Source organism: Carcharhinus amblyrhynchos, chromosome 34 (assembly GCF_965287045.1).
Source record: "Carcharhinus amblyrhynchos chromosome 34, sCarAmb.v2.hapA, whole genome shotgun sequence".
In the NCBI taxonomy this organism is placed as follows: Eukaryota; Metazoa; Chordata; class Chondrichthyes; order Carcharhiniformes; family Carcharhinidae; genus Carcharhinus; species Carcharhinus amblyrhynchos.
In genome coordinates this window covers 2,568,415-2,595,212 of record NC_137357.1, presented here as the reverse complement: position 1 = coordinate 2,595,212, position 26,798 = coordinate 2,568,415, and the positions used below count along the sequence as shown (strand labels likewise).

The 26,798-nt window shown below is 49.1% G+C and overlaps 1 protein-coding gene across 2 annotated transcripts in view; it reads left to right on the top strand.

Annotated features, from left to right (window-relative positions):
• The window catches only part of LOC145361341 (uncharacterized), a 126,303-nt gene that overhangs the window by 56,953 nt on the left and 42,552 nt on the right, over window positions 1-26,798 (top strand). For both annotated transcript variants that reach the window (XM_080217009.1, XM_080217011.1), the window contains exons 2-3: window positions 1,971-2,178; window positions 14,996-16,032. In XM_080217009.1, coding sequence (XP_080073135.1) covers window positions 15,073-16,032 — 960 coding nt within the window. In that variant the 5' untranslated portion in view covers window positions 1,971-2,178; window positions 14,996-15,072. The remainder of the gene's footprint in view (window positions 1-1,970; window positions 2,179-14,995; window positions 16,033-26,798) is intronic.

Below are 26,798 nucleotides of genomic sequence, written 5' to 3'. Positions count from 1 at the left end.
CCTCACTCTGAAAGACGTGCTGGCTAGGTGCTAAATTCTCCCTCAGTGTAACCTGAACAGGGGCCGGAATATGGCAACTAGGGGGTTTTCACAGTAACTTCATTGCGATGTTAATGTAAGCCTACTTGTGACACTAATCAAAAATATTTTTTGGGAATATTTTGGGTTCTATAGTGCAGAAGGAGGCCATTCGGCCCATTGAGCCTGCACTGACCAGAATCCAACCCAGGCCCTATCTCCATAACACCATGCCTTTACCCCAGCTAGTGCCCCCTGACATTAAGGGGCAATTTAGTATGCCCAATCCACCTAACCTGCACATCTTTGGACACTAAGGGACAATTTAGCATGGCCAATCCACCTAACCTGCACATCTTTGGACACTAAGGGACAATTTAGCATGGCCAATCCACCTAACCTGCACATCTTTGGACACTAAGGGGCAATTTAACATGGCCAATCCACCTAACCTGCACATCTTTGGACACTAAGGGGCAATTTAGCATGGCCAATCTGTCTAACCTGCACATCTTTGGACACTAAGGGGCAATTTAGCATGGCCAATCCACCTAACCTGCACATCTTTGGACACTAAGGGGCAATTTAGCATGGCCAATCCACCTAACCTGCACATCTTTGGACACTAAGGGGCAATTTAACATGGCCAATAGCCCTAATCTACACATCTTTGGACACTAAGGGGCAATTTAACATGGCCAATAGCCCTAACCTACACATCTTTGGGCACTAAGGGGCAATTTAGCATGGCCAATCCATCTAACCTGCACATTTTTGGACACTAAGGGGCAATTTAACATGGCCAATAGCCCTAATCTACACATCTTTGGACACTAAGGGGCAATTTAACATGGCCAATAGCCCTAACCTACACATCTTTGGGCACTAAGGGGCAATTTAGCATGGCCAATCCATCTAACCTGCACATTTTTGGACACTAAGGGGCAATTTAGCATGGCCAATCCACCTAACCTGCACATCTTTGGACACTAAGGGGCAATTTAGCATGGCCAGTCCATCTAACCTGCACATCTTTGGACACTAAGGGGCAATTTAGCATGGCCAGTCCATCTAACCTGCACATCTTTGGACACTAAGGGGCAATTTAGCATGGCCAATCCACCTAACCTGCACATCTTTGGACACTAAGGGGCAATTTAGCATGGCCAATCCACCTAACCTACACATCTTTGGACACTAAGGCGCAATTTAGCATGGCCAATCCACTTAACCTACACATCTTTGGACACTAAGGGGCAATTTAGCATGGCCAATCCACTTAACCCACACATCTTTGGACTCTGGGGGGAAACCCACGCTGATACGGGGAGAATATGCAGACTCCGCACAGATAGTGACCGCATGCCGGAAATCGAAGCCAGGTCCCTAGCGCTGTGAGGCAGCAGTGCTAACCACCTACGCTTTTAAGCTTTTCACTAGCAGCAGCCAGTTGATTGGAACTGTGGACAGGCTGTGAGGCCAAAGGTCTACTTCTTACAAGTTTTGATCGTTAACTACACTGCGTTTGACAACCGGCTTTGGAAGAGTTAACAGGCTGAGTAAAAAAAAAATTACGGCTTAAGGATGCGGGCTCATTGAAGGAAATTGCTACTGATTGGGGGACTGACGATGAGAGGGAGGAACACCACTTTTCTCCCTCTTGCTTGCAAGACAACGGAAGTTTCTGGAGCTGTCAGTTCTGGGAGCAACCACTTTGAAAGTCAGGGGAGTGATCCCGAGAGTGGACGAGCCTCAGGCCGCAGTTGACGGCACAGCACAACTATGTGTTCAGCGGCTGTGTACAGCTCCTTCTGAATATCTCCCCCCGCACCCCCCTGCAGCCCCTCCCCACTGCCGCTCCCCCCAGAGCGACAAGAGGTTAAATTGTCCTCCGTCTCCGCTGTGGTTCCGCCCACTCAGACATCTCTCTCTCTCTCTCTCTCTCTGTCAAGGGTTGCGGAAGGAAGTGAGCATGTGTCAACTGGAAGGGAGAGACTTCTGATAGATCGAACGGGCAAGGAAGCAGGAGCGAGGCCCAGAGCAAAACTGCCGAGCCTCACTGGCTGGGAACTCCGTCAATAACAGCAGCCCCGCGCAGGCCGGGCCCCCTCTGGCTGGCTTTGGTCAAGGGATGAGATGACTGGGAAAGCAGCCTGATGGGTAAGTTCGCCAATTTCAATTCAGTCACTAGTCAGTGTGTGGCTCTGAGCCAAAGGCACTCACACACACACACACACACTGCCGCACACCAAAAAGGAGCGAGGCCCTCTCAGGTAGAGGTGACTTCACAAAGTGTCTCCACAGCTCTGCACAAAAGTAAATCCTGCCCCCTTAATTACTCCTGGAGGAATTAAAAAAAGCTGCCCCATTCGGTCATCGACACGAGATGGGGCACAAGGAGGCCATCCGGCTCATTGAGTCTATACCGGCCCTGTGAATCCCGCCCCTGCAACACAAAACACCCATCACGGCTAATCCACCTCATCTACGCACTAAGGGGCAATTTAGCGTGGCCAATCCACCTAACCTGCACATCTTTGGACACTAAGGGACAATTTATCATGGCCAATCCACCTAACCTGCACATCTTTGGACACTAAGGGGCAATTTAGCATGACCAATCCACCTAACCTGCACATCTTTGGACATTAAGGGACGATTTAGCATGGCCAATCCACCTAACCTGTACATCTTTGGACACTAAGGGACAATTTAGCATGGCCAATCCACCTAACCTGCACATCTTTGGACACTAAGGGACAATTTAGCATGGCCAATCCACCTAACCCACAAATCTTTGGACATTAAGGGACAATTTAGCATGGCCAATCCACCTAACCTGCACATCTTTGGACACTAAGGGACAATTTAGCATGGCCAATCCACCTAACCTGCACATCTTTGGACATTAAGGGACGATTTAGCATGGCCAATCCACCTAACCTGCACATCTTTGGACACTAAGGGACAATTTAGCATGGCCAATCCACCTAACCTGCACATCTTTCAGAATGTGGGAGGAAACTGGAGCAAACCCACGCAGACAAGGGGAGAATGTGCAGACTCCGCACAGACAGTGACCCAAGCCGGGAATCAAACCCGGGTCCCAGGCGCCATGAGACAGCTGCGCTGACCACTGTGCCACCGTGCTGTCCCTGTCTCTCGCCATATGTAACACTTATATCCCAGTCCTTTTAAGCTGTGGTCTTGCGATTTGTGAGACAGGTGAACCGTCTGTAACAGTTGTTAACAGGCTTGCTACAGAACGCATTAACTCCCTGTACAACACAATCTTTACTGAAACAGGAAAGGGAAGCTTGGAACTAAATGCCTCTCGCAATCTCACTTCTAGCGCAACACATTAATTTCACTGGAGTCTGCGTCCCGTAAAGTTCTGATCACTAATGTTTCTGTTCAAACTGAAAGTTACATCTGTTGCCAAGATCTGAAACTGACTTTACACTCTCATCATACTGGGTCTAACAAGTCAGTCAGAAGTCTCACAACACCAGGTTAAAGTCCAACAGGTTTCTTTGGTGGCAAAAGCCACTCGCTTTCGGAGCGCTGCTCCTTCCTCAGGTGAGCGGGGAGTTCTGTTCACAAACAGAGCATATAAAGACACAAACTCAATTTACAAAATAATGGTTGGATTTACAGGTAATCAAGTCTTAAAAGTGCAGACAAGGTGAGGGAAGGAGCATTAAGCACAGGTTAAAGAGATGTGTACTGTCTCCAGACACGACAGTCAGTGAGATTTTGCAAGTCACGGGGGTTACAGATAGTGTGACATGAACCCAAGATCCCGGTTGAGGCCGTCCTCATGTGTGCGGAGCTTGGCTATCAGTCCCTGCTCAGCGACCCTGCGCTGTCGTGTGTCCTGAAGGCCGCCTTGGTCCAAAAAAAGACCAGTCGCACATAGTTCTGCACCTCAGTCATTCTCCTGCTGGGTGAAATATGACACTCGCAGTTAGAAAAATCAACCCCACAATTTGTGGCCAGCACAGTAGCACGGTGGTTAGCACTGCTGCCTTTCAGCGCTAGGGACCTGGGTTTGATTCCCGGCTTTGGCTCACTGGCTGTGTGGAGTTTGTGCATTCTCCCCCTGTCTGCATGGGTTTCCTCCCACAGTCAGAAAGATGTGCAGGTTAGGTGGATTGGCCATGCTAAATTGTCCCTTAGTGTCCAAAGATGTGTAGGTTAGGTGGATTGGCCATGGTAAATTGCCCCTTAGTGTCCAAAGATGTGTAGGTTAGGTGGATTGGCCATGGTAAATTGCCCCTTAGTGTCCAAAGATGTGGTGGTTCAGGGATTAGTGGGCCTGGGTGTGTTTGTTGTCAGTGCAGGCTTGATAGGCTGAATGGCCTCCTTCTGCACTGGAGTGATTCTATCAAGTTTCATTACATTAAGGGTGTGATTTGTGGGTGGCACAGTGGGTTAGCACTGCTGCCTCACAGCACCAGGGACCCGGGTTCAATTCCCGGCCTCGGGTCACTGTCTGTGTGGAGTTTGCACATTCTCCCTGTGTCTGGGTGGGTTTCCTCCGGGTGCTCCGGTTTCCTCCCACAGTACGAAAGAGGTGCTGGTTAAGTGCTAAATTCTCCCTCAGTGTATCAAACAGACGCCAGAGTGTGGCGACTAGGGGATTTTCGCCGTAACTTCATTGCAGTGTAAATGCAAGCCCAAAATGCAGCATCAGGGATAGAAATATATCTGTCACTAAAAAAGGAGACCAAAAGCATAAAAACTTGGTCTTTTCATACAGAAAGAGAAGATTAAAGGGGGCTGCGTTTAATAAAGGTTTCCAGAATTACAACAACATATTTGAGAGCATCGACTCCCCACAGTGCAGAAAAGACCATTCGGTCCATCAAGTCTGCATTGACTGTCTGACAGAGTAACTTAGAGAGGACCCCCCCATCCTACCCCTGTAACCCCACACATTTAGCATGGCCAATCCACCTAACCTGCACATCTTTGGACATTAAGGGACAATTTAGCATGGCCAATAGCCCTAATCTACACATCTTTGGACACTAAGGGGCAATTTAGCATGGCCAATCCACCTAACCTGTACATCTTTGGACACTAAGGGGCAATTTAGCATGGCCAATCCACCTAACCTGCACATCTTTGGACACTAAGGGGCAATTTAGCATGGCCAATCCACCTAACCTACACATCTTTGGACACTTGGGGCAATTTAGCATGGCCAATCCACCTAAGCCGCACATCTTTGGACACTAAGGGGCAATTTAGCATGGCCAATCCACCTAACCTAAACATCTTTGGACACTAAGGGGCAATTTAGCATGGCCAATCCACCTAACCTGCACATCTTTGGACACTAAGGGGCAATTTAGCATGGCCAATCCACCTAAGCCGCACATCTTTGGACACTAAGGGGCAATTTAGCATGGCCAATCCACCTAACCTGCACATCTTTGGACACTAAGGGGCAATTTAGCATGGCCAATCCACCTAACCTGCACATCTTTGGACACTAAGGGGCAATTTGGCATGGCCAATCCACCTAACCTACACATCTTTGGACACTAAGGGACAATTTAGCCTGGCCAGTCCACCTAACCTACACATCTTTGGACACTAAGGGGCAATTTAGCATGGCCAATCCCCCTAACCTGCACATCTTTGGACTGTGGGAAGAAACCGGAGCACCCGGAGGAAACCCACGCAGACCCAGGGAGAACATGCAAACTCCATACACACAGTGACCCAAGCCGGGAATTGAACGCAGGCCCCTGGAGCAGTGAGGCAGCAGTGCTAACCACTGTGCCACCCTTAAATTGGGCCGTGAATGTAATGAAACATCCTGAGGCTCTTTGTAGGGAACAAAATGTGACCAGCAGCCACACAAAGAGATGTGAGGCTTAGTCCTGAGAAGGTTGATTTTTAAGGAGTGAGTTAAAGTGGGAAAGCGAGGGAGGGAGTTCCAGAGCTTGTGTCCAATGCAGAGCGGAGCGATTAGAATCAGAGGAGGTGAGATATCTTGGAGGGTCAGGGGCTGGAGGAGATGTCTGAGATAGGGAGGGGTTACATACTCTTAGATCAAGATATTGTTCGACTGGGAGTCAGTGCAGGTCAGCGAACAGAAAGAGAGTGAGGCGAGAGGGGAACGGGATCGGACTGTGCGTTAAGTTGCACATTTTTGGATAGGTTCGTGTTTACCAAGAATGATGTAAGGCTAGGCCGCATTTGGAGCACTGCGTGCAGTTCTGCTCACCACACTACCGGATGGAGTGGACAGTTTGGAGAGAGTGCAAAGCAAGTTCGCCAGGATGTTGGCTGATCTTACAGAATCATAGAATCCCTACAGTGCAGAAGGAGGCCATTCGGCCCATCGAGTCTGCACCGACCACAATCCCACCCAGGCCCTATTCCTGTAACTCCCCCCCCAACTAATTCCCCTGACACTGAGGGTCAATTTAGCACGGCCAATTAACCGACCCCCCCACATCTTTGGGCTGTGGGACGAAATGGGAGCACCCGGAGGAAACCCACGCAGGCACGGGGAGAACAGGGCGCCCCAGAGGCTTTGGCTATGAAGAGAGGTTGAATAAACTAGGATTGTTTTCACTGGAAAACTCGGATATTGGGTATAAAAGTTGGCAAGTTATGTTCCAACTGTCTAAAACTTTAGTTAGGCCACATTTGGAATATTGTCTGTTGTTCTTTGGAGACTCATTGGAGTTTAGAAGGATGAGGGGGGATCTTATAGAGACGTATAAGATAATGAAGGGGATGGATAGGGTAGAGGTAGAGAGATTCTTCCCGCTTAGAAAGGATAGCAGAACTAGAGGACACAGCCTCAAAATAAGGTGGGGGGGGGCAGTTTAGATCGGAGTTGAGGAGGAACTTCTTCACTCAAAGGGTGGTGAATCTCTGGAATTCTCTGCCCGTTGAAGTGGTGGAGGCTACCTCGCTAAATATACTTAAGTCCCGGGTAGACAGGTTTCTGATGGACAGGGGAAGAGAGCGGGAAAGTGGAACTGATCCACTTCAGATCAGTTGAATGGCAGGGCAGGCTTGAAGGGCTAGATGGCCTACTCCTGCTCCTATTTCTTATGTTCTGGGCGCCACACTATCAGAAGGACGTGGAAGCTTTGGGAAGAGTGCCAAGAAGGTTCACCAGGATGTTGCCTGGTCTCAGAGATGTCAGCTATGAGGAGAGGTCGGATAAACTGGGATTGTTTTCTCCGGAAAGACGGAGGGGAGACCTGATAGAGGTCTACAAAATGATGAGGGGCACAGAGGGTGGAGAGTCAGAGGCTTTCTCCCCAGGATGGAAGGGTCAATTACAAGGGGGCACAGGTCGAAGGTGAGAGGGGGAAGGTTTAAGGGAGATGTGCGGGGGGAGGTTTCTTACACAGAGAGTGGTGGGTGCCTGGAACGCGGTGCCAGAGAAGGGGGTGGAAGCAGGCACATTAGCTACATTTAGGAGGCACCTGGATGGGTACAGGAATAGGGAGGGAATAGAGGGATAGGGACCGAGTGAAGGAAGAAGTTTTTTTTAGTTTAGTCGGGGTATCATGATTGACACAGGCTTGGAGGGCCGAAGGGCCTGTTCTTGTGCTTTACTATTCTTAGTTTCATCCAGATCAGGATGCTGTTCCCATGGGTTAATGAGTAAAGAACAAGAGAAATAAATAATAAATTGTACAGGGCATTGGGGAGGCCACACCTGGAGTATTGTGTGCAGTTTTGGTCTCCTTATCTGAGAAAGGATGTCCTTGCTATAGAGGGAGTACAGCGAAGGTTTACCAGGCTGATTCCTGGGATGGTAGGTCTGTCATATGAGGAGAGACTAAGTCAGTTAGGATTATATTCACTGGAGTTTAGAAGAGGGATCTGATAGAAACTTATAAAATTCTAACAGGGTTAGACAGGGTAGATTCAGAAAGAATGTTCCCGATGGTGGGGGGAGCCCAGAACTAGGGGGTCATAGTTTGAGGATAAGGGGTAAACCTTTTAGAACTGACATTTCTTCACCCAGAGGGTGGTGAATGTGTGGAGTTCACTCCCACAGAAAGTAGTGCAGCCAAAATGAGTGATTTTGAAAAGAAATGAGATTTCACTCTTGGGGCTAAAGGGATCAAGGGATATGGGGAGGGATCAGGATATTGGATTTGATGATCAGCCAATGATCAATATAAATGGTGGAGCAGGTTTGAAGGGCCGAATGGCCTCCTCCTGCTTTGAGTTTCTATGTAAGAGGATTCTGAGCCACCAGTGGATTAACAAAAGGAGGAAAGTTTAGGGAGTTTCTTCCAAAAGAACACAGGATACTTCACTGTAACAGGACCATTCAGGCACAGAGAATAACATCACGCAAACAAATGTTAAATAAATATTCAGAAGTGAAACATGTAGAATGACAATGTGAAAGGCCAGAGGAATGGGACAAGGTTAGAGATGCTCAGCAATGTTGTCCCTTCATCAGATCCCCTCTATTTATAGACTTACCTTTACACCAAAGGGTGTTTCAGGTACACAGTCAGAATACAATCACCCTGATATTCTGCAATATATATTTGGATTTGATTTGATTTAAGAACATAAGAACATAAGAAATAGGAGCAGGAGTAGGCCATCTAGCCCTTCGAGCCTGCCCCGCCATTCAATAAGATCATGGCTGATCTGAAGTGGATCAGTTCCACTTACCCGCTCTCTCCCCATAACCCTTAATTCCCCTGTCTATCAGAAACCTATCTACCCGGGACTTAAATATATTTAGCGAGGTAGCCTCCACCACTTCAAGGCAGAGAATTCCAGAGATTCACCACCCTTTGAGTGAAGAAGTTCCTCCTTAACTCCGATCTAAACTGCCCCCCCCCTTATCTTGAGGCTGTGCCCTCTAGTCCTGCTATCCTTTCTAAGCGGGAAGAACCTCTCCACCTCTACCCTATCCATCCCCTTCATTACCTTATACGTCTCCATAAGATCCCCCCTCATCCTTCTAAACTCCAACGAGTACAGACCCAGTCTATTCAGTCTCTCTTCATAGTCCAACCCCCTCATCTCCGGTATCAGCCGAGTGAACCTCCTCTGCACTCCCTCCAAGGCCAATATATCCTTCCACAAGTGCGGCGACCAAAACTGCACACAGTACTCCAGCTGTGGCCTCACCAGTGCCCTGTACAGTTGCAGCAAGACCTTCCTGCTTTTATATTCTATCCCCCTCGCTATAAAGGCCTGCATTTCACTGTACTGAGATACAGTGAAAAGTATTGTTTGATTTATTATTGTCACGTGTATTGGGACAATGTGAAAAGTATTGTTTAATTTTTTATTGTCATGTGTATTGGGATACAGTGAAAAGTATTGTTTGATTTATTATTGTCACGTGTACTGGGATACAGTGAAAAGTATTGTTTGATTTATTATTGTCACATGTACTGGGATACAGTGAAAAGTATTGTTTGATTTATTATTGTCACATGTATTGGGATACAGTGAAAAGTATTGTTTGATTTATTATTGTCACATGTATTGGGATACAGTGAAAAGTATTGTTTGATTTATTATTGTCAAATGTATTGGGATACAGTGAAAAGTATTGTTTGATTTATTATTGTCACGTGTACTGGGATACAGTGAAAAGTATTGTTTGATTTATTATTGTCACATGTACTGGGATACAGTGAAAAGTATTGTTGATTTATTATTGTCACATGTATTGGGATACAGTGAAAAGTATTGTTTCTTGTACACTGTACAGACAAAGCATACCATTCATAAAGTACATTGGGGAGAAGGAAAGGAGAGGGTGCAGAATGTAGTGTTACAGTCATAGCTAGGGTGTAGAGAAAGATCAAGTTAACATATTTTGAGTTGATTTGATTTATTATTGTCACATGTATTGGGATACAGTGAAAAGTATTGTTTCTTATACGCTATACAGATAAAACATACCGTTCATAGAGAAGGAAATGAGAGAGTGCAGAATGTAGTGTTACAGACACAGCTACGGTGTAGAGAAAGATCAACTTAATGCAAAGTAGGTCCATTCAAAAGTCTGACAGCAGCAGGGAAGAAGCTCTTCTTGAGTTGGTTGGTACGTGACCTCAGACTTTTGTATCTTTTTCCCCAATGGAAGAAGGTGGAAGAGAGAATGTCCGGGGTGTGTGGGATCCTTGATTATGCTGGCTGCTTTTCCCGAGGCGGCAGGAATTGTAGACAGAGTCAATGGATGGGATATATTTATCAAGGAGTGACTCTCAAATTGGGAAGGCTATCAGTACCTCTATCAGGGATCTCATACTCCAAGAGTCCCACCTCATTGGCCTTGTTGAAATCATGACAATTAGGGAATTCTAAATGAAGGTCAAACAATTAGTATTTAAATGCAGTAATTCCAAAGGTCTCGTTCTATTAGAACATCCTTTTCAAGTTTTAAATTTTAAAGTTCAACTTTAGAGTTTCTTTATTAGTATAGCAAGTGGGCTGACATTAACACTGCAATGAAGTTACTGTGAAAATCCCCTAGTCACCACACTCCTGTCCGGGTTACACTGAGGGAGAATTTAGCATCTAACCAGCACGTCTTTCAGACTGTGAAGGGAAATGGGAGCTCCAGGAGGAAACCCACACAGACACGGGGAGAATGTGCAGACTCCACACAGACAGTGACCCAAGCCGGGAATCGAACTTGGGTCCCCTTTATATAGGTGTGGACGTTCTGGATGTTATGCCTTGTTTTTGCTCTGCAGTGAGGGGGAGGATTTGTATCGCTCCTGTAGTTGTTACCGTAGTAGATATTCTGGAGCCTGACACCTCCATGCTCAAGAAGAAATTTTACACTTACGAAGAGTTGCAGTTTCTCTCTCGATCATCTTAACTGGGTCACGTAACAGTGCCAACAGCTCGAGAGACATCCTGCCTTCTCCTGTCTGTGATTGCGTGCTGGAATATCTTCACTCAGCATTTAAACAAATCATAGAATCACCACAGTGCAGAAGGAGGCCATTCGGCCCATCGAATTTGCACTGACTCCCTGACAGAGCAACTTCCCCAGGCCCCATCCCCATAACCGACACATTTATCCACTAACCAACGCATCTTGGGACAGGGAGGGGCAATTTACAAAGGACAACAAAACAAAGAAAATCACAGCACAGGAACAGGCCCTTCGGCCCTCCAAGCCTGCACTGACCATGCTGCCTGACTGAACTAAAACCCCCGACCCTTCCGGGGACCACATCTCTCTATTCCCATCCTATTCATGTGTTTGCCCAGACGCCTCTTAAAAGTCACACCATATCCACTTCCACTACATCCCCCGGAACTACAGTTCCAGGCACCCACCACCCTCTGTGTGAAAAATCTGTCTTGTACATCTCTTTTAAACCTTGCCCCTCACACCTTAAACCTGTGCCCCCCTAGTAATTAACTCTTCCACCCTGGGAAAAAGCTTCTGACTGTCCACTCTATCCATCGCCTCATAATCTTGTAGACTTCTATCAGGTCACTCCTCAACCTCCACCGTTCCAGCGAGAACATACCAAGTTCCTCCAACCTCTCCTCATGCCCTCCATACCAGCCAAATCCTGGTAAATCTTTTCTGTGCCCGGTCCAGAGCCCCCACATCCTACTGGTAGTGTGGCAACCAAATTTGAACATTATGTTCCAATGCGGCCTAGCCAAGGTTCTATAAACCTTGTCAAAACCTTACGTGGCCAAACAACCTAACCTGAATCATAGAATCCCTACAGTTAGAGGAAGAAAGAGGCCATTCAGCCCATTGCATCTACACCAACTCGCCAACTGAGGATCTTATCCAAGTCCAATCCCTATTACTGTACATATTTAACATGGCCAATCCACCTAACCTACACACCTTTGGACACTAAGGAGCAATTTAGCATGGCCAATCCATCTAACCTACACATCTTTGGACACTAAGGGACAATTTAGCATGGCCAATCCACCTAACCTGCACATCTTTGGACACTGAGGGGCAATTTAGCATGGCCAATCCACCTAACCTGCACATCTTTGGACACTGAGGGGCAATTTAGCATGGCCAATCCACCTAACCTGCACATCTTTGGACACTCAGGGGAAATTTAACATGGCCAATCCACCTAACCTACACATCTTTGGACACTGAGGGGCAATTTAGCATGGCCAATCCACCTAACCTGCACATCTTTGGACACTCAGGGGAAATTTAACATGGCCAATCCACCTAACCTACACATCTTTGGACACTGAGGGGCAATTTAGCATGGCCAATCCACCTAACCTGCACATCTTTGGACACTAAGGGGCAATTTAGCATGGCCAATCCACCTAACCCGCAAATCTTTGGACATTGAGGGGCAATTTAGCATCCACCTACATGTCTTTCGGACTGTGGGAGGAAACTGGAGCACTGGAATTCTACTGCCCCACCCCTCCATGGAATCGGAGTGGGCGAGGGGCGGAGAACAGACATGTCCGTCAGCCTCGGGCGAGGGGTAAAATCCTGCCTGGGGAGAAGATGCAGAACGGATCTCAGGTTGAGGTGCCCCTCGTTGGCAGGTTATTTGTGACACCCTGTCAGCACAGCGAGGTGTCACACCCCGAAACTCAGGAAATGCTCTTCCGCCGTCCATCATTTACTGTAAATGATCAGAGGGTTTATTTCACCTGTCTCTTTATCTTGAACTAACTTGGAAAGAGGTCAACATGCCTTGGCTGTGGTGAAGGCTCTCAGATCACCATGAGCCTCCTTCATGCGAGAAAACCAGTCACATCTTTGAGATTGCGTAAAAGGCAAGGGGAAATGAAATAGGTCACTGGTTTCCTGGAGGCATTTTCTTGAGATCAGAGATATGTATCAAAAAAAGAGTTTACTGTCTTCAGTAGGGAATCATATTATTCCCCGTGAGGAAGAATTCGAAACTTGATCTATGCTAAATAGGGTGGACACGGTGACACAGTGGTTAGCACTGCTGCCTCACAGCACCAGGGCCCCGGGTTCGATTCCAGCTTTGGGTGACTGTCTATTTGGAGTTTGCATTTCCCCCTACGTCTGCGTGGGTTTCTTGAGGGTGCTCTGGTTTCCTCCAAAGATGTGTAGGTTAGGGGGATTGGCCATGCTAAATTGCCTCTTATTGTGCAAAGATGTGCAGGTTAGGTGGATTGGCCATGCTAAATTACCCCTTATTGTGCAAAGATGTGCAGGTTAGTGGGATTGGCCATGCTAAATTGTCCCTCAGTGTCCAAAGATGTGTAGGTTAGGTGGATTGGCCATGCTAAATTGTCCCTTAGTGTCCAAAGATGTGCAGGTTAGGTGGATTGGCCATGCTAAATTGTCCCTTAGTGTCCAAAGATGTGCATGTTAGGTGGATTGGCCATGCTAAATTGTCCCTTAGTGTCCAAAGATGTGCAGGTTAGTTGGGTTGGCCATGCTAAATTGTCCCTTAGTGTCCAAAGATGTGTAGGTTAGGTGGATTGGCCATGCTAAATTGTCCCTTAGTGTCCAAAGATGTGCAGGTTAGGTGGATTGGCCATGCTAAATTGTCCCTTAGTGTCCAAAGATGTGCAGGTTAGTTGGGTTGGCCATGCTAAATTGTCCCTTAGTGTCCAAAGATGTGCAGGTTAGGTGGATTGGCCATGCTAAATTGCCCCTTAGTGTCCAAAGATGTGTAGGTTAGGTGGATTGGCTGTGCTAAATTGCCCCTTAGTGTCCAAAGGTGTGCAGGTTAGGTGGATTGGCCATGCTAAATTCCCCCTTAGTGTCCAAAGATGTGTAGGTTAGGTGGATTAGCCATGCTAAATTGCCCCTTAGTGTCCAAAGATGTGCAGGTTAGGTGGATTGGCCATGCTAAATTGTCCCTTAGTGTCCAAAGATGTGTAGGTTAGGTGGATTGGCCATGCTAAATTGCCCCTTAGTGTCCAAAGATGTGCAGGTTAGGTGGATTGGCCATGCTAAATTGTCCCTTAGTGTCCAAAGATGTGCAGGTTAGTTGGGTTGGCCATGCTAAATTGTCCCTTAGTGTCCAAAGATGTGCAGGTTAGGTGGATTGGCCATGCTAAATTGCCCCTTAGTGTCCAAAGATGTGTAGGTTAGGTGGATTGGCTGTGCTAAATTGCCCCTTAGTGTCCAAAGGTGTGCAGGTTAGGTGGATTGGCCATGCTAAATTCCCCCTTAGTGTCCAAAGATGTGTAGGTTAGGTGGATTAGCCATGCTAAATTGCCCCTTAGTGTCCAAAGATGTGCAGGTTAGGTGGATTGGCCATGCTAAATTGTCCCTTAGTGTCCAAAGATGTGTAGGTTAGGTGGATTGGCCATGCTAAATTGCCCCTTAGTGTCCAAAGATGTGCAGGTTAGGTGGATTGGCCATGCTAAATTGTCCCTTAGTGTCCAAAGATGTGCAGGTTAGTTGGGTTGGCCATGCTAAATTGTCCCTTAGTGTCCAAAGATGTGCAGGTTAGGTGGATTGGCCATGCTAAATTGCCCCTTAGTGTCCAAAGATGTGTAGGTTAGGTGGATTGGCTGTGCTAAATTGCCCCTTAGTGTCCAAAGGTGTGCAGGTTAGGTGGATTGGCCATGCTAAATTCCCCCTTAGTGTCCAAAGATGTGTAGGTTAGGTGGATTAGCCATGCTAAATTGCCCCTTAGTGTCCAAAGATGTGCAGGTTAGGTGGATTGGCCATGCTAAATTGTCCCTTAGTGTCCAAAGATGTGCAGGTTAGGTGGATTGGCCATGCTAAATTGTCCCTTAGTGTCCAAAGATGTGTAGGTTAGGGAGAGTATCTGTGGCAATATGCACAGGGTTATGGGGTGGGAGATGCATTCTGGAGATGGGCTGAATGGCCTCCTTCTCGTGGTTCTCGGGGAGTTTTTGTACGGTGACCCTTGTGTCGAGTTGTCTGTTAAAACCTCAATTCTGAAAGTTGTTGCAAGTAGTTGAGTTTGTCGATAAGTTTTGCGTGGACAATGATCGGATGTTCCCTCTGATTATGTTTTGACAGATCGTCAGGGCGACGGGTTGTGGGAATCCAGCCATCGTCCCCTCCGCTCTGGCGCAGTGACCCTCTGACCTTCGGAGATGGATTATTTTGACTTCCTGGGAAGCAAGGTTGAGGAAGCCTCCCCGGGAGACCCGGACAGAGAGGAAGATGGCAAGGTTCTCTTCATACAAGAGGGGACCCCTGATAACATTGACATCTCTGGCTTGTTAGAACGGATGGAGGACGATGCCATGGATGGCCATCCCGTTTTGGAACCGGACGCTTTGCCGGCCTCATCCGATCCGCAGCCGGAGCCAGGGGTCCTCAGAGATCCCGTTGGAGAAGTGGACGAGCTCAGCTTTACCGTGGAGGAGATCCCAGCCGGTTCGGAAGACGCCTTTTCTCGGAGTCAGACCCCGTTTGGACCGGGCGCTGGCGAACCCCCAAACAGCCCGGAGGCCGCGGGGGATAAATTTGGAACGCCCCCCCGCTCGGATAGCTCCAGTTCGTTGGAAAGCGACGGCTACACCCCCTGGGCACAAGCCGTGCTCGTCACCAAGGGTGCCAAGGAAACAGGGACCTGCGCCAGCGAAAGGACAGAGACGCCAGTTTGCGGTTCAGACTGGGTTTCAGCCGAGAGCCCCAGCACGCCGGAACCCTTGACGCCCTCTTGCGGGGAGGAGACGGACGAAGAACTCTTGAAGGACAAGTCAGCGGACTCGGCCCAGCTCTCCGACAGCGCCGTTAGCCCCGACGAGGTAATCATGGACCCCTCCGACGTGGCCTTCCTACAGAATGACGTGTGGCACCAGAACCAAGCGTTTGTCCCCATATCCACTGGGCCGGCGCCCACCACCCAGGGCGAGGGGGACCCGGGAAAAGTGGCGGCAGAGCCCATGGACTGTCACCCAGCCGACGGGGAGCAGGGGCTCGGGGAGGCTGAGGTGGAAACTCCCAGCCAGCCAACGACGCAGGAAGTTGCATCTACGCTGCCCTCGTACATTTCCTCGGTGCACAAGGAGCTGGTGGTGTGGGACAACAAGGTGACAGAGGCAGAGGTAAGGGGGTTCCTTTCCAATATGGAGCCTTGCCACCTCTGAGTGGCATTGATTGGACTCTGTATCCTGGGTGGAAGGGAGACGTGTAGAGTTGTCCAACACCCCCAGGTCAGGGACAGAGACGGTGACGGACTTAGCTTGCTGCTTTGGTAGCTGTACGGTGATGGCGATGGGGTTTTGGTAAGATTACAGTGATGGGGGGATCTGGTAACATTAGTGGGCCTTTGTTGCGACACGTATAAGATAATGAAGGGAATGGTTGGGGTAGAGGTAGAGAGATTCTTCCCGCTTAGAAAGGATAGCAGGACTAGAGGGAACAAGCTCCAGATAAGGAGGGGGCGCAGTTTAGATCGGAGTTGAGGAGGAACTTCTTCACTCACAGGGTGATGAATCTCTGGAATTCTCTGCCTGTTGAAGTGGTGGAGGCTACCTCGCTGAGTATATTTAAATCACGGGTAGATAGGTTTCTGATCGATAAGGGAATTAAGAGTTATGGGGAGCAGGCGGGAAAGTGGAACTGATCCACTTCAGATCAGCCATGATCTTATTGAATGGCGGGGCAGGCTCGAAGGGCTAGATGGCCTACTCCTGCTCCTATTTCTTATGTTCTTATGAGTGTTCAGGAGCAGGGATGTGTTGTTGTAATTATACAGGGCCTTGGTGAGGCCACACCTAGAGGATTGTGTGCAGTTTTGGTCTCCTTTTCTAAGGAAGGATGTTCTTGCTCTGGAGGGAATGCAGCGAAGGGTTTCCAGGCTGATTCCAGCGGGATTGATGTACGAGGAGAGATTGACGAGGTTAGGATTGTTTTCGCTGGAGTTTGGACAAATGAGGAGGAATTTCATAGAGACTTATAAAATTCTAACAGGACTAGACAGGGGAGACGCAGGGAGGATGTTCCCAATGGTAGTGAGGGGGTGGGGGAGTCCAGAACCAGGTCTGAGGATTGGGGGTAGTCCATTTAGGACGGAGATGAGGAGACATTTCTTCACCCGGTGAGCCTGTGGAATTCAGAAAGTAGTTGATGCCAAAATGTTGGATGTATTCAAGAGGCAGTTGGATATGGGACGAATGGGATCAAAGGGAGAAAGCAGGATTGAGTTGGACGATCCGCCATGATGGTGATGAATGGCGGAGCAGGCTCGATGGGCCAAATGGCCTCCTCCTGCTCCTATCTTCTTTGTCTCCTGCCTTATTGGCCAATAGATGGTTTTTGGAGAACCAAGAGTTTGAGGGGATGTTCAAAATTTGATTATCATTCAAAAAAAAGTAAACTTTTTTTTCTAACAAAGTGGGTTTGATTTTTTTAAAGTCATTCCTGGGACAGGGGTGTCGCTGGCTGGGTCCATTGCCCATCCCTAGTTGCCCCTTGAGAAGGTGGTGGGGAGCCGCCATCTTGAATTGCCACAGCCCATATGCTGTGGGATTGACCCACTGTGCTGTTAGGGAGGGAATTCCAGGATTTTAACCCAGCGACAGTGGAGGAACGGCCGATATGTTTCCAAGTGAGTGGCTCGGAGGGGAACTTGCAGGCGGTGGTGTTCCCCATGTGTCTGCTGCCCTTGTCCTTCTAGATGGTAGAGGTTGTGGGTTTGGAAGGTGCTGTCTAAGGATGCAGTGCATCTTGTAGATGGTACACACTGCTGCTACTGAGTGTCGGTGGTGGAGGGAGTGAATGTTTGTGGATGGGGGGCCAATCAAGTGGGGCTGCTTTGTCCTAGATGGTGTCGAGCTTCCTGCGTGTTGTTGGACCCATCCAGGCAAGTGGGGAGTATTCCATCACACTCCTGACTTGTGTCCTTGTAGATGGGGGACAGGCTTTGGGGGAGTCAGGAGATGCAGTAATCCTAGCCTCTCACATTTCTTGTAGCCAGAATTAATGTGCTGAGCCCAGTTGGGTTTCTGGCTAATGGTAACCCCAAGGGTGTTGTGAGTGGGGGGATTCAGTGATGGTTACCCCATTGTCTGTCAAAGAAATCATACAGTGCAGAAGGAGGCCATGCGACCCACGAGTCTGCGCTGACCACAATCCCATCCAAGCCCTATCGTCATAACCCCATGCATTTACCCTAGATAGTCCCCCTGACACTAAGGGGCAATTTAGCATGGCCAATCCACCCTAACCTGCACATCTTTGGACACTAAAGGATAATTTAGCATGGCCAATCCACCTAACCTATACATTTTTGGATACTAAGGGGCAATTTAGCCTGGCCAATCTACCCTAATCTGCACATCTTTGACTGTGAGAGGAAACCGGAGCACCCGGAGGGAACCCACGCAGACACAGGGAGAATGTGCAGACTCTGCACAGACAGTGATCGAACCCGGGTTCCTGGCACTGTGAGGCAGCAGTGCTAACCACTGAGCTACTGTGCCATCTATGAATGTCAAAGGGCGGTGGTTAGAGTGTCTCTTATTGCCTGGCAGTTGAGGTGTACATTGTAGAGTATATATTTTTCGGGAGGCACGCTGACTCACTTTCGCTGATTTCACCAATTTTCGTGAATCTGCCGCAACATCTCTTTGGCAAATTTCTAACCCCTTCCCTGACTCTCCAAATCTTTCCTTCCGGATAGTTTTAACTGCTGTGACATTGTGAGTCAGTCAGAAGTCTAATGAGGGAACAGAGTCACAGGAAATGAAGTGCGATTAAACATTAAGATAGCGAGTGGATTTGCATCAAAGCAAAACCACATTACCGTGCACAGTTCTGGCCTGCACATCGTAAGAAGGATGTGGAGGTGACAGCCGGAAAGCACAGATGCACTTCTACCTGGTGTGTGGTGAGTCAGATACAAAGAAAGACTTGAACAATCGGGGCTGATTACCATTTGAAAAAATAATTTGAAGGAAGTGTTTCGAATTATAGATCCCCCACACTACAGGAAGAGGCCATTGGGTCTGCACCTCCTCTCCAACAGACCATCCCAGCCCAGGTCCTATCCATGTAACTCCATGTTTTTACCCCCCTAATCTCCCCAACCTGCATCTCTTGGGAAACTGAAGGGCAATCGAGCATTGCCAGTCTACCCATGGTTTGGCCATGCTAAATTTTCATTTGGTATCCAAAGATGTGCAGGTTAGGTGGATTGGCCATGATAAATTTTCATTTGGTATCCAAAGATGTGCAGGTTAGGTGGATTGGCCGTGCTAAATTGCCCCTTAGTGTCCAAAGATGTGCAGGTTAGGTGGATTGGCCATGCTAAATTGCCCCTTAGTGTCCAAAGATGTGCAGGTTAGGTGGATTGGCCATGCTAAATTGCCCCTTAATGTCTAAAGATGTGTAGGTTAGGTGGATTGGCCATGCTAAATTGCCCCTTAATGTCTAAAGATGTGTAGGTTAGGTGGATTGGCCATGTTAAATTGCCCCTTAGTGTCCCAGGATGTGCAGGTTAGGGGGATTGGCCATGCTAAATTACCCCTTAGTGTCTAAAGATGTGCTGGTTAGGTGGATTGGCCGTGCTAAATTGCCCCTTAGTGTGCAAAGATGTGTAGGTTAGGTGGATTGGCCATGCTAAATTGTCCCTTAGTGTCCAAAGATGTGTAGGTTAGGTGGATTGGCCATGCTTAATTGCCCCTTAGTGTCCAAAGATGTGCAGGTTAGGTGGATTGGCCATGCTAAATTGTCCCTTAGTGTCCAAAGATATGCAGGTTAGGTGGATTGGCCATGCTAAATTGCCCCTTAATGTCTAAAGATGTGTAGGTTAGGTGGATTGGCCATGCTAAATTGCCCCTTAATGTCTAAAGATGTGTAGGTTAGGTGGATTGGCCATGTTAAATTGCCCCTTAGTGTCCCAGGATGTGCAGGTTAGGGGGATTGGCCATGCTAAATTACCCCTTAGTGTCTAAAGATGTGCTGGTTAGGTGGATTGGCCGTGCTAAATTGCCCCTTAGTGTGCAAAGATGTGTAGGTTAGGTGGATTGGCCATGCTTAATTGCCCCTTAGTGTCCAAAGATGTGCAGGTTAGGTGGATTGGCCATGCTAAATTGTCCCTTAGTGTCCAAAGATATGCAGGTTAGGTGGATTGGCCATGCTAAATTGCCCCCTTAGTGTCCAAAGATGTGCAGGTTAGGTGGATTGGCCATGCTAAATTGCCCCCTTAGTGTCCAAAGATGTGCAGGTTAGGTGGATTGGCCATGCTAAATTGTCCCTTAGTGTCCAAAGATGTGTAGGTTAGGTGGATTGGCCATGCTAAATTGTCCCTTAGTGTCCAAAGAGGTGTAGGTTAGGTGGATTGGCCATGGTAAATTGCCCCTTAGTGTCCAAAGATGTGTAGGTTAGGTGGATTGGCCATGCTAAATTGTCCCTTAGTGTCCAAAGATGTGTAGGTTAGGTGGATTGGCCATGGTAAATTGCCCCTTAGTGTCCAAAGATGTGTAGGTTAGGTGGATTGGCCATGCTAAATTGCCCCTTAATGTCCAAAGATGTGCAGGTTTGGGGGATTAGCAGGGTAAATGCTGGTGTTACAGGGATAATGCAGGGGGTGAGGGCCTGGTTAAGAGAGAGCGAGTCGGCGCAGACTTGATGGGCTGAATGGCCTCCTTCTGAACTGCAGGGATGGTCTGCCTCCTGTAAACCTATCTCTTTAGCCATTAGTCTTGTAGTCAATGTTTCTTTAACAGCAATCCTCTTGGGACTGTTTACCTTTGTTTAAGGTGGTGTGTTAAAGAGAACCGTCCCCGCAGGGCATGCTTTAGTGAAAATAGCGATGCTTTTTTTTCTGAGCTGAGATTATCTGGCACGGTTTGGATTCAGTGACGGTTGAGGAAACAAAGCACCTTTTGTGTGGGGCCTACAGCTGGTCAGCCACATGAGAACAGCCCCAGTATGGAGTTGTTGTAAAGATTCCTGTAGCAAACGGCCGCCCCAGTGAGAGGCACGAGTGAGCGGGTCAGAGTTTGTGACCCTGAGTACAATTGGTGCCATTGTCAGAGCTTGGAACAGGATTGCTGTTAATCTGGTTTCGCGAGCTAAGGCAAGCGTGGACTGGGGATCAGGTTAATTCACAAACTTCCAGCTTTGACTGGGATTTCCCTATAGCGCACAGGCGACCACTGTCCCTCAACCCCATCCCTGTAACCTCACCCGCTCAGGTGGCAAATGGCACAGGTGTTAGCACTGCTGTCTCACTGTGCCAGGGACCCGGGTTCGATTCCCGGCTTGGGTCTCTGTCTGTGTGGAGTTCAGGGTGGTTCAGTGGCACAGTGGTTAGCACTGCTGTCTCACCGTGCCAGGGACCCGGGATCGATTCCCGGCTTGGGTCTCTGTCTGTGTGGAGTTCAGGGTGGTTCAGTGGCACAGTGGTTAGCACTGCTGTCTCACCGTGCCAGGGACCCGGGTTCGATTCCCGGCTTGGGTCTCTGTCTGTGTGAAATTCAGGGTGGTTCAGTGGCACAGTGGTTAGCACTGCTGTCTCACTGTGCCAGGGACCCGGGTTCGATTCCCGGCTTGGGTCTCTGTCTGTGTGGAGTTCAGGGTGGTTCAGTGGCACAGTGGTTAGCACTGCTGCCTCACCGTGCCAGGGACCCGGATTCGGTTCCCTGCCTTGGGTCACTGTGCAGAGTTCAGGATAGCTCAGTGGCACAGTGTCTCACCGCGCCAGGGACCCGGGTTCGATTCCCGGCTTGGGTCACTGTCTGTGTGTAGTTCAGGGTGGTTCAGTGGCACAGTGGTTAGCACTGCTGTCTCACCGTGCCAGGGACCCGGGTTTGATTCCCGGCTTGGGTCTGTGTCTGTGTGGAGTTCAGGGTGGTTCAGTGGCACAGTGGTTAGCACTGCTGCCTCACCGTGCCAGGGACCCGGGATCGATTCCCGGCTTGGGTCACTGTCTGTGTGTAGTTCAGGGTGGTTCAGTGGCACAGTGGTTAGCACTGCTGCCTCACTGTGCCAGGGACCCGGGTTCGATTCCCGGCTTGGGTCTTTGTCTGTGTGGAGTTCAGGGTGGTTCAGTGGCGCAGTGGTTAGCACTGCTGCCTCACCGTGCCAGGGACCCGGATTCGATTCCCGGCTTGGGTCACTGTCTGTGTGGAGTTCAGGGTGGTTCAGTGGCACAGTGGTTAGCACTGCTGCCTCACCATGCCAGGGACCCGGATTCGGTTCCCTGCCTTGGGTCACTGTGCAGAGTTCAGGATAGCTCAGTGGCACAGTGTCTCACCGCGCCAGGGACCCGGGTTCGATTCCCAGCTTGGGTCACTGTCTGTGTGTAGTTCAGGGTGGTTCAGTGGCACAGTGGTTAGCACTGCTGCCTCACTGTGCCAGGGACCCGGGTTCGATTCCCGGCTTGGGTCTTTGTCTGTGTGGAGTTCAGGGTGGTTCAGTGGCACAGTGGTTAGCACTGCTGTCTCACCGTGCCAGGGACCCGGGTTCGATTCCCGGCTTGGGTCACTGTCTGTGTGGAGTTCAGGGTGGTTCAGTGGCGCAGTGGTTAGCACTGCTGCCTCACCGTGCCAGGGACCCGGATTCGATTCCCGGCTTGGGTCTTTGTCTGTGTGGAGTTCAGGGTGGTTCAGTGGCACAGTGGTTAGCACTGCTGCCTCACCGTGCCAGGGACCCGGGTTCGATTCCCGGCTTGGGTCACTGTCTGTGTGGAGTTCAGGGTGGTTCAGTGGCACAGTGGTTAGCACTGCTGCCTCACCATGCCAGGGATCCGGGTTCAATTCCCGGCTTGGGTCTCTGTCTGTGTGGAGTCTGCACATTCTCCCCGTGTCTGTGTGGGTTTCTTCCGGGTGCTCCGGTTTCCTCCCACAGTCCGAAAGACGTGCTGGTTAGGTGCTAAATTCTCGCTCAGCGTAACCCGAACAGGAGGGTGGCAACTGGGGGATTTTCACAGTAACTTCATTGCAGTGTTAATGTAAACCTACTTGCGACACTAATAAATAAACCAGCTTGGATAGGTTCCACGCAGTTCCAGCTTTCAGTGGTATGAGTTCTCAATCTCAGGTGGAAGGGCAAGGTGTGAAAAAGACACAGGGGACACTTGTCTTTATCAATCGGGGTATAGATTACAAAAACAGGGAATTCATGTTGGGATTGTATAGAACTTTGGTGAGACCACAGCTGGAGTACTGTGTGCAGTTCTGGTCACCACATTATAGGAAGGATGTAATTACACTGGAGGGGGTGCAGAGGACCGTCACCAGGATGCTGCCTGGGATGGAGCGTTTAAATTATGAAGAGAGGTTGGATAGGCTTGGGTTGTTTTCGTTGGAGCAGAGAAGACTGAGGGGCAACCTGGTTACAAGAGGGACATGGACAGAGTGGATAGGGAGCAGCTGTTCCCCTTAGTTGGAGGGTCAGTCATGAGGGGATATGGGATCAAGGTGTGGATTGGGAAGTTTAGGGAGGATGTGAGGAAGAACTTTTTCACCATGTGTCGGTGGTGGAGGGAGTGGAGATCCAAGATGGTGGATGGGCTGCTTTGCCCTGGATGGTGTATTCTGGCTCCCCCCTCCTGGTCACTTCTGCTCACACATAAAGGAAGAGGTTTGGTTGGCATTGAGGCCGGTACAGACCCGGTAAGGACCTGGGTTGCGACTCTAACTTGGCGCCATCCTTAGTTGGCACTCCAGTCTTGCTTCTGAGCTTGTTGGAGAACATAGGATGATAGAATCACACAGCGCAGAAGAGGCCCTTCAGCCCATCGAGTCCGCACCCACAAAGGAGAAACACCTGAACTCCCGCCTCACCCCACTTGCCAACACTGGGCCCGTTGTCCTGAGTGTTGTGATGTGCCAAGTGCTCATCCAGGTACTTTATAAAGGATGTGAGGCCTCCACCACCCTCCCAGACAGCGCATTCCAGACACTGACCACCCTCTGGGTAAGCAAGTTCTTCCTCACATCCCCCCTAAACCTCCCACCCCTCACCTTAAACCTATATCCCTCGTGACTGACCCTCCAACTAAGGGGAACAGCTGCTCCTTATCCATTCTGTCATAGAATCAAAACCGAGAAACCCTACAGTGCAGAAGGAAGCCATTCAGCCCATCGAGTCTGCATCCTACCTAGCCCCTAGTCCCGTAACCTCTTATATTTACCCTGTTAATCCCCCTGTCACGAAGGGACAATTCAGCATGGCCAATCCATCTGATCGACACATCTTTGGACTGTGGGAGGAAGCAAGAGCACCTGGAGGAAACCCACGCAGGCACGGGGAGAATGTGCAAACTCCAACGGGCCGGAATAAATGCCGGTTCCCTGGCGCTGTGAGGCAGCAGTGCTAACTACCGTGCTACTGAGGCACCCAAAATGCACGTACAACTCTTTCTGTCTGCTTACGAGCCTTTTGCGCATTAGGTGTATGTGATAACCACTACACTGCAGGAACACTGCCCCAAGAAGAGAGAATGTCGGGGTGCATGGGGTCCTTGATTATGCTGGCTGCTTTTCCCGAGGCAGTGGGAAGTGTAGACGGAGTCAATGGATGGGAGGTTGGTTTGCGTGAAGGACTGGGCTACGTTCATGACCCTTTGTAGTTTCTTGCGGTCTTGGGCAGAGCAGGAGCCCATACCAAGCTGTGATACAACCAGAAAGGACAATATTCCAGCACGCTCAATTTTTGCCATGTGTGGGGTTTTGGGGGAGTCAGGAGGTGAGTTACTCGCTGCAGAAGTGGCCTCTAACCTTCCCCGTGTGACCACGGAATTTATCTAAGCGGATTAGTACATTTTGGTACATTGGCCTTTATAAATCAGAGTATCAAGTATGAAGGTTGGAGTGTTAAGGTTGTATAAGGTATTGGTGAGGCCGAATTTAGAGTATTGTGTACGGTTTTGGTCACCTCGTTACAGGAAGGATGTAAATAAGGTTGAAAGAGTGCAGAGAAGGTTCACGAGGATGTTGCCTGGGCTTGAGAAGCTGAGTTACAGAGAGAGATTAAATAGGTTAGGACTTGGAGCGTAGGAGAATGAAGGGAGATTTGATAGATGTGCATAAGGTGAGATGGGTATAGATAGAGTGAACGCAAGCAGGCTTTTTCCACTGAGGCTAGGGGAGAAAAAAACCAGAGGGTAAGGGTGAAAGGAGAAAAGTTTAAAGGGAATATTAGTGGGGGGGGGATTCTTCACACAGAGTGTGTGGAATGAGCTGCCGGATAAAGTGGTAAATGCTTTTAACATTTAAGAAACTGGTTCATGGATGAGAGGGGTGTGGAGGGATATGGTCCAGGTCAGTGGGACTAGGCAGAAAATGGTTCAGCACAGACAAGGAGGGCCTGTTTGTTGGCTGTAATTTCCTATGGGTTCCATTCTGGTTAATCCTCTCGCAACCTCCCTTCCCTCACCTTGAACCTATATCTCCTCGGAACTGACCCTTCAACTGAGGGGGAACAGCTGCTCCCTATCCACTCTGTCCCTCATAATCTTGTACATCTCGATCAGGTCGCTCCCTCATTCTTATCTGCCCCAGTGGAAACAACCCAAGCCTACCCAATCCCTCTTCATAACTTAAATGTTCCATCCCAAGCAGCATAGAACGTAGAACAATACAGCACAAACAGGCCCTTCGGCCCACAAGTTGCGCCGATCACATCCATACCTACCAAGCCATAGAACTATCTGTAACTCCCAATCCCATTAAATCCCATATACTCATCCAGAAGTCTTTTTAAAGACCCCAGTGAGTTCGTCTCTACCACCACCGACGGCAGCCGATTCCACTCACTCACCAACCTCTGAGTGAAAAACTTACCCCTGACATCTCCTCTATACCTGCTCCCCAGCACCTTAAACCTGTATCCTCTCGTAGTGACCATTTCAGCCCTGGGAAATAGCCTCTGAGAATCCACCCTATCTATACCTCTCAACATTTTATACACCTCTATCAGGTTGCCTCTCATCCTTCGTCTCTCCAGGGAGAAAAGACCGAGCTCCCTCAACCTATCCTCATAAGGCATGCCTCCCAATAAGAAATAAGAACATAAGAAATAGGAGCAGGAGTAGGCCATCTGGCCCTTCAAGCCTGCCCCGCCATTCAATAAGATCATGGCTGATCTGTCGTGGCTCAGTTCCACTTTCCCGCCCTCTCCCCATAACCCTTAATCCCCTCTCTTATCAAAAACCCATCAACCCGCTTCTTAAAAATATTTAGCGAGGCAGCCTCCACCACTTCAACGGGCAGAGAATTCCAGATATTCACCACCCTTTGAGTGAAGAAGTTCCTCCTCAACTCCGTTCTAAACCGCCTCCCCTTTATCTTGAGGCTGTGCCCCCTAGTCCTACTGTCTTTTTTGAGCGGGAAGAGTCTCTCCACCTCTATCCTATCCATCCCATTCATCATCTTATACGTCTCAATGAGATCTCCCCTCATTCTTCTAAACTCTAACGAGTACAAGCCTAGTTTATTCAGCCTCTCCTCATAGCTCAACCCCCTCAACTCCGGTATCAGCCTAGTAAACCTCCTCTGCACTCCCTCCAAGGCCAAAATATCCTTGCGCAGGTGCGGCGCCCAAAACTGCACACAGTACTCCAACTGCGGCCTCACCAATGCCCTATACAGCTGCAGCAAGACCTCCCTACTTTTATATTCAATCCCCCTCGCTATGAAGGCCAGCATCCCATTCGCCTTCCTGACCACCTGCTGCACCTGCAGGCTGGGTTTTTGCGACTCATGCACAAGGCAATCCAGGCAACATCCTTGTAAATCTCCTCTGCACCCTCTCAATAGCTTCCACATCCTTCCTGTAGTGAGGCGACCAGAACTGCGCACAGTACTCCAAGTGGGGTCTGACCAGGGTCTTATAAAGTTGCAGCATTACCTCCCGACTC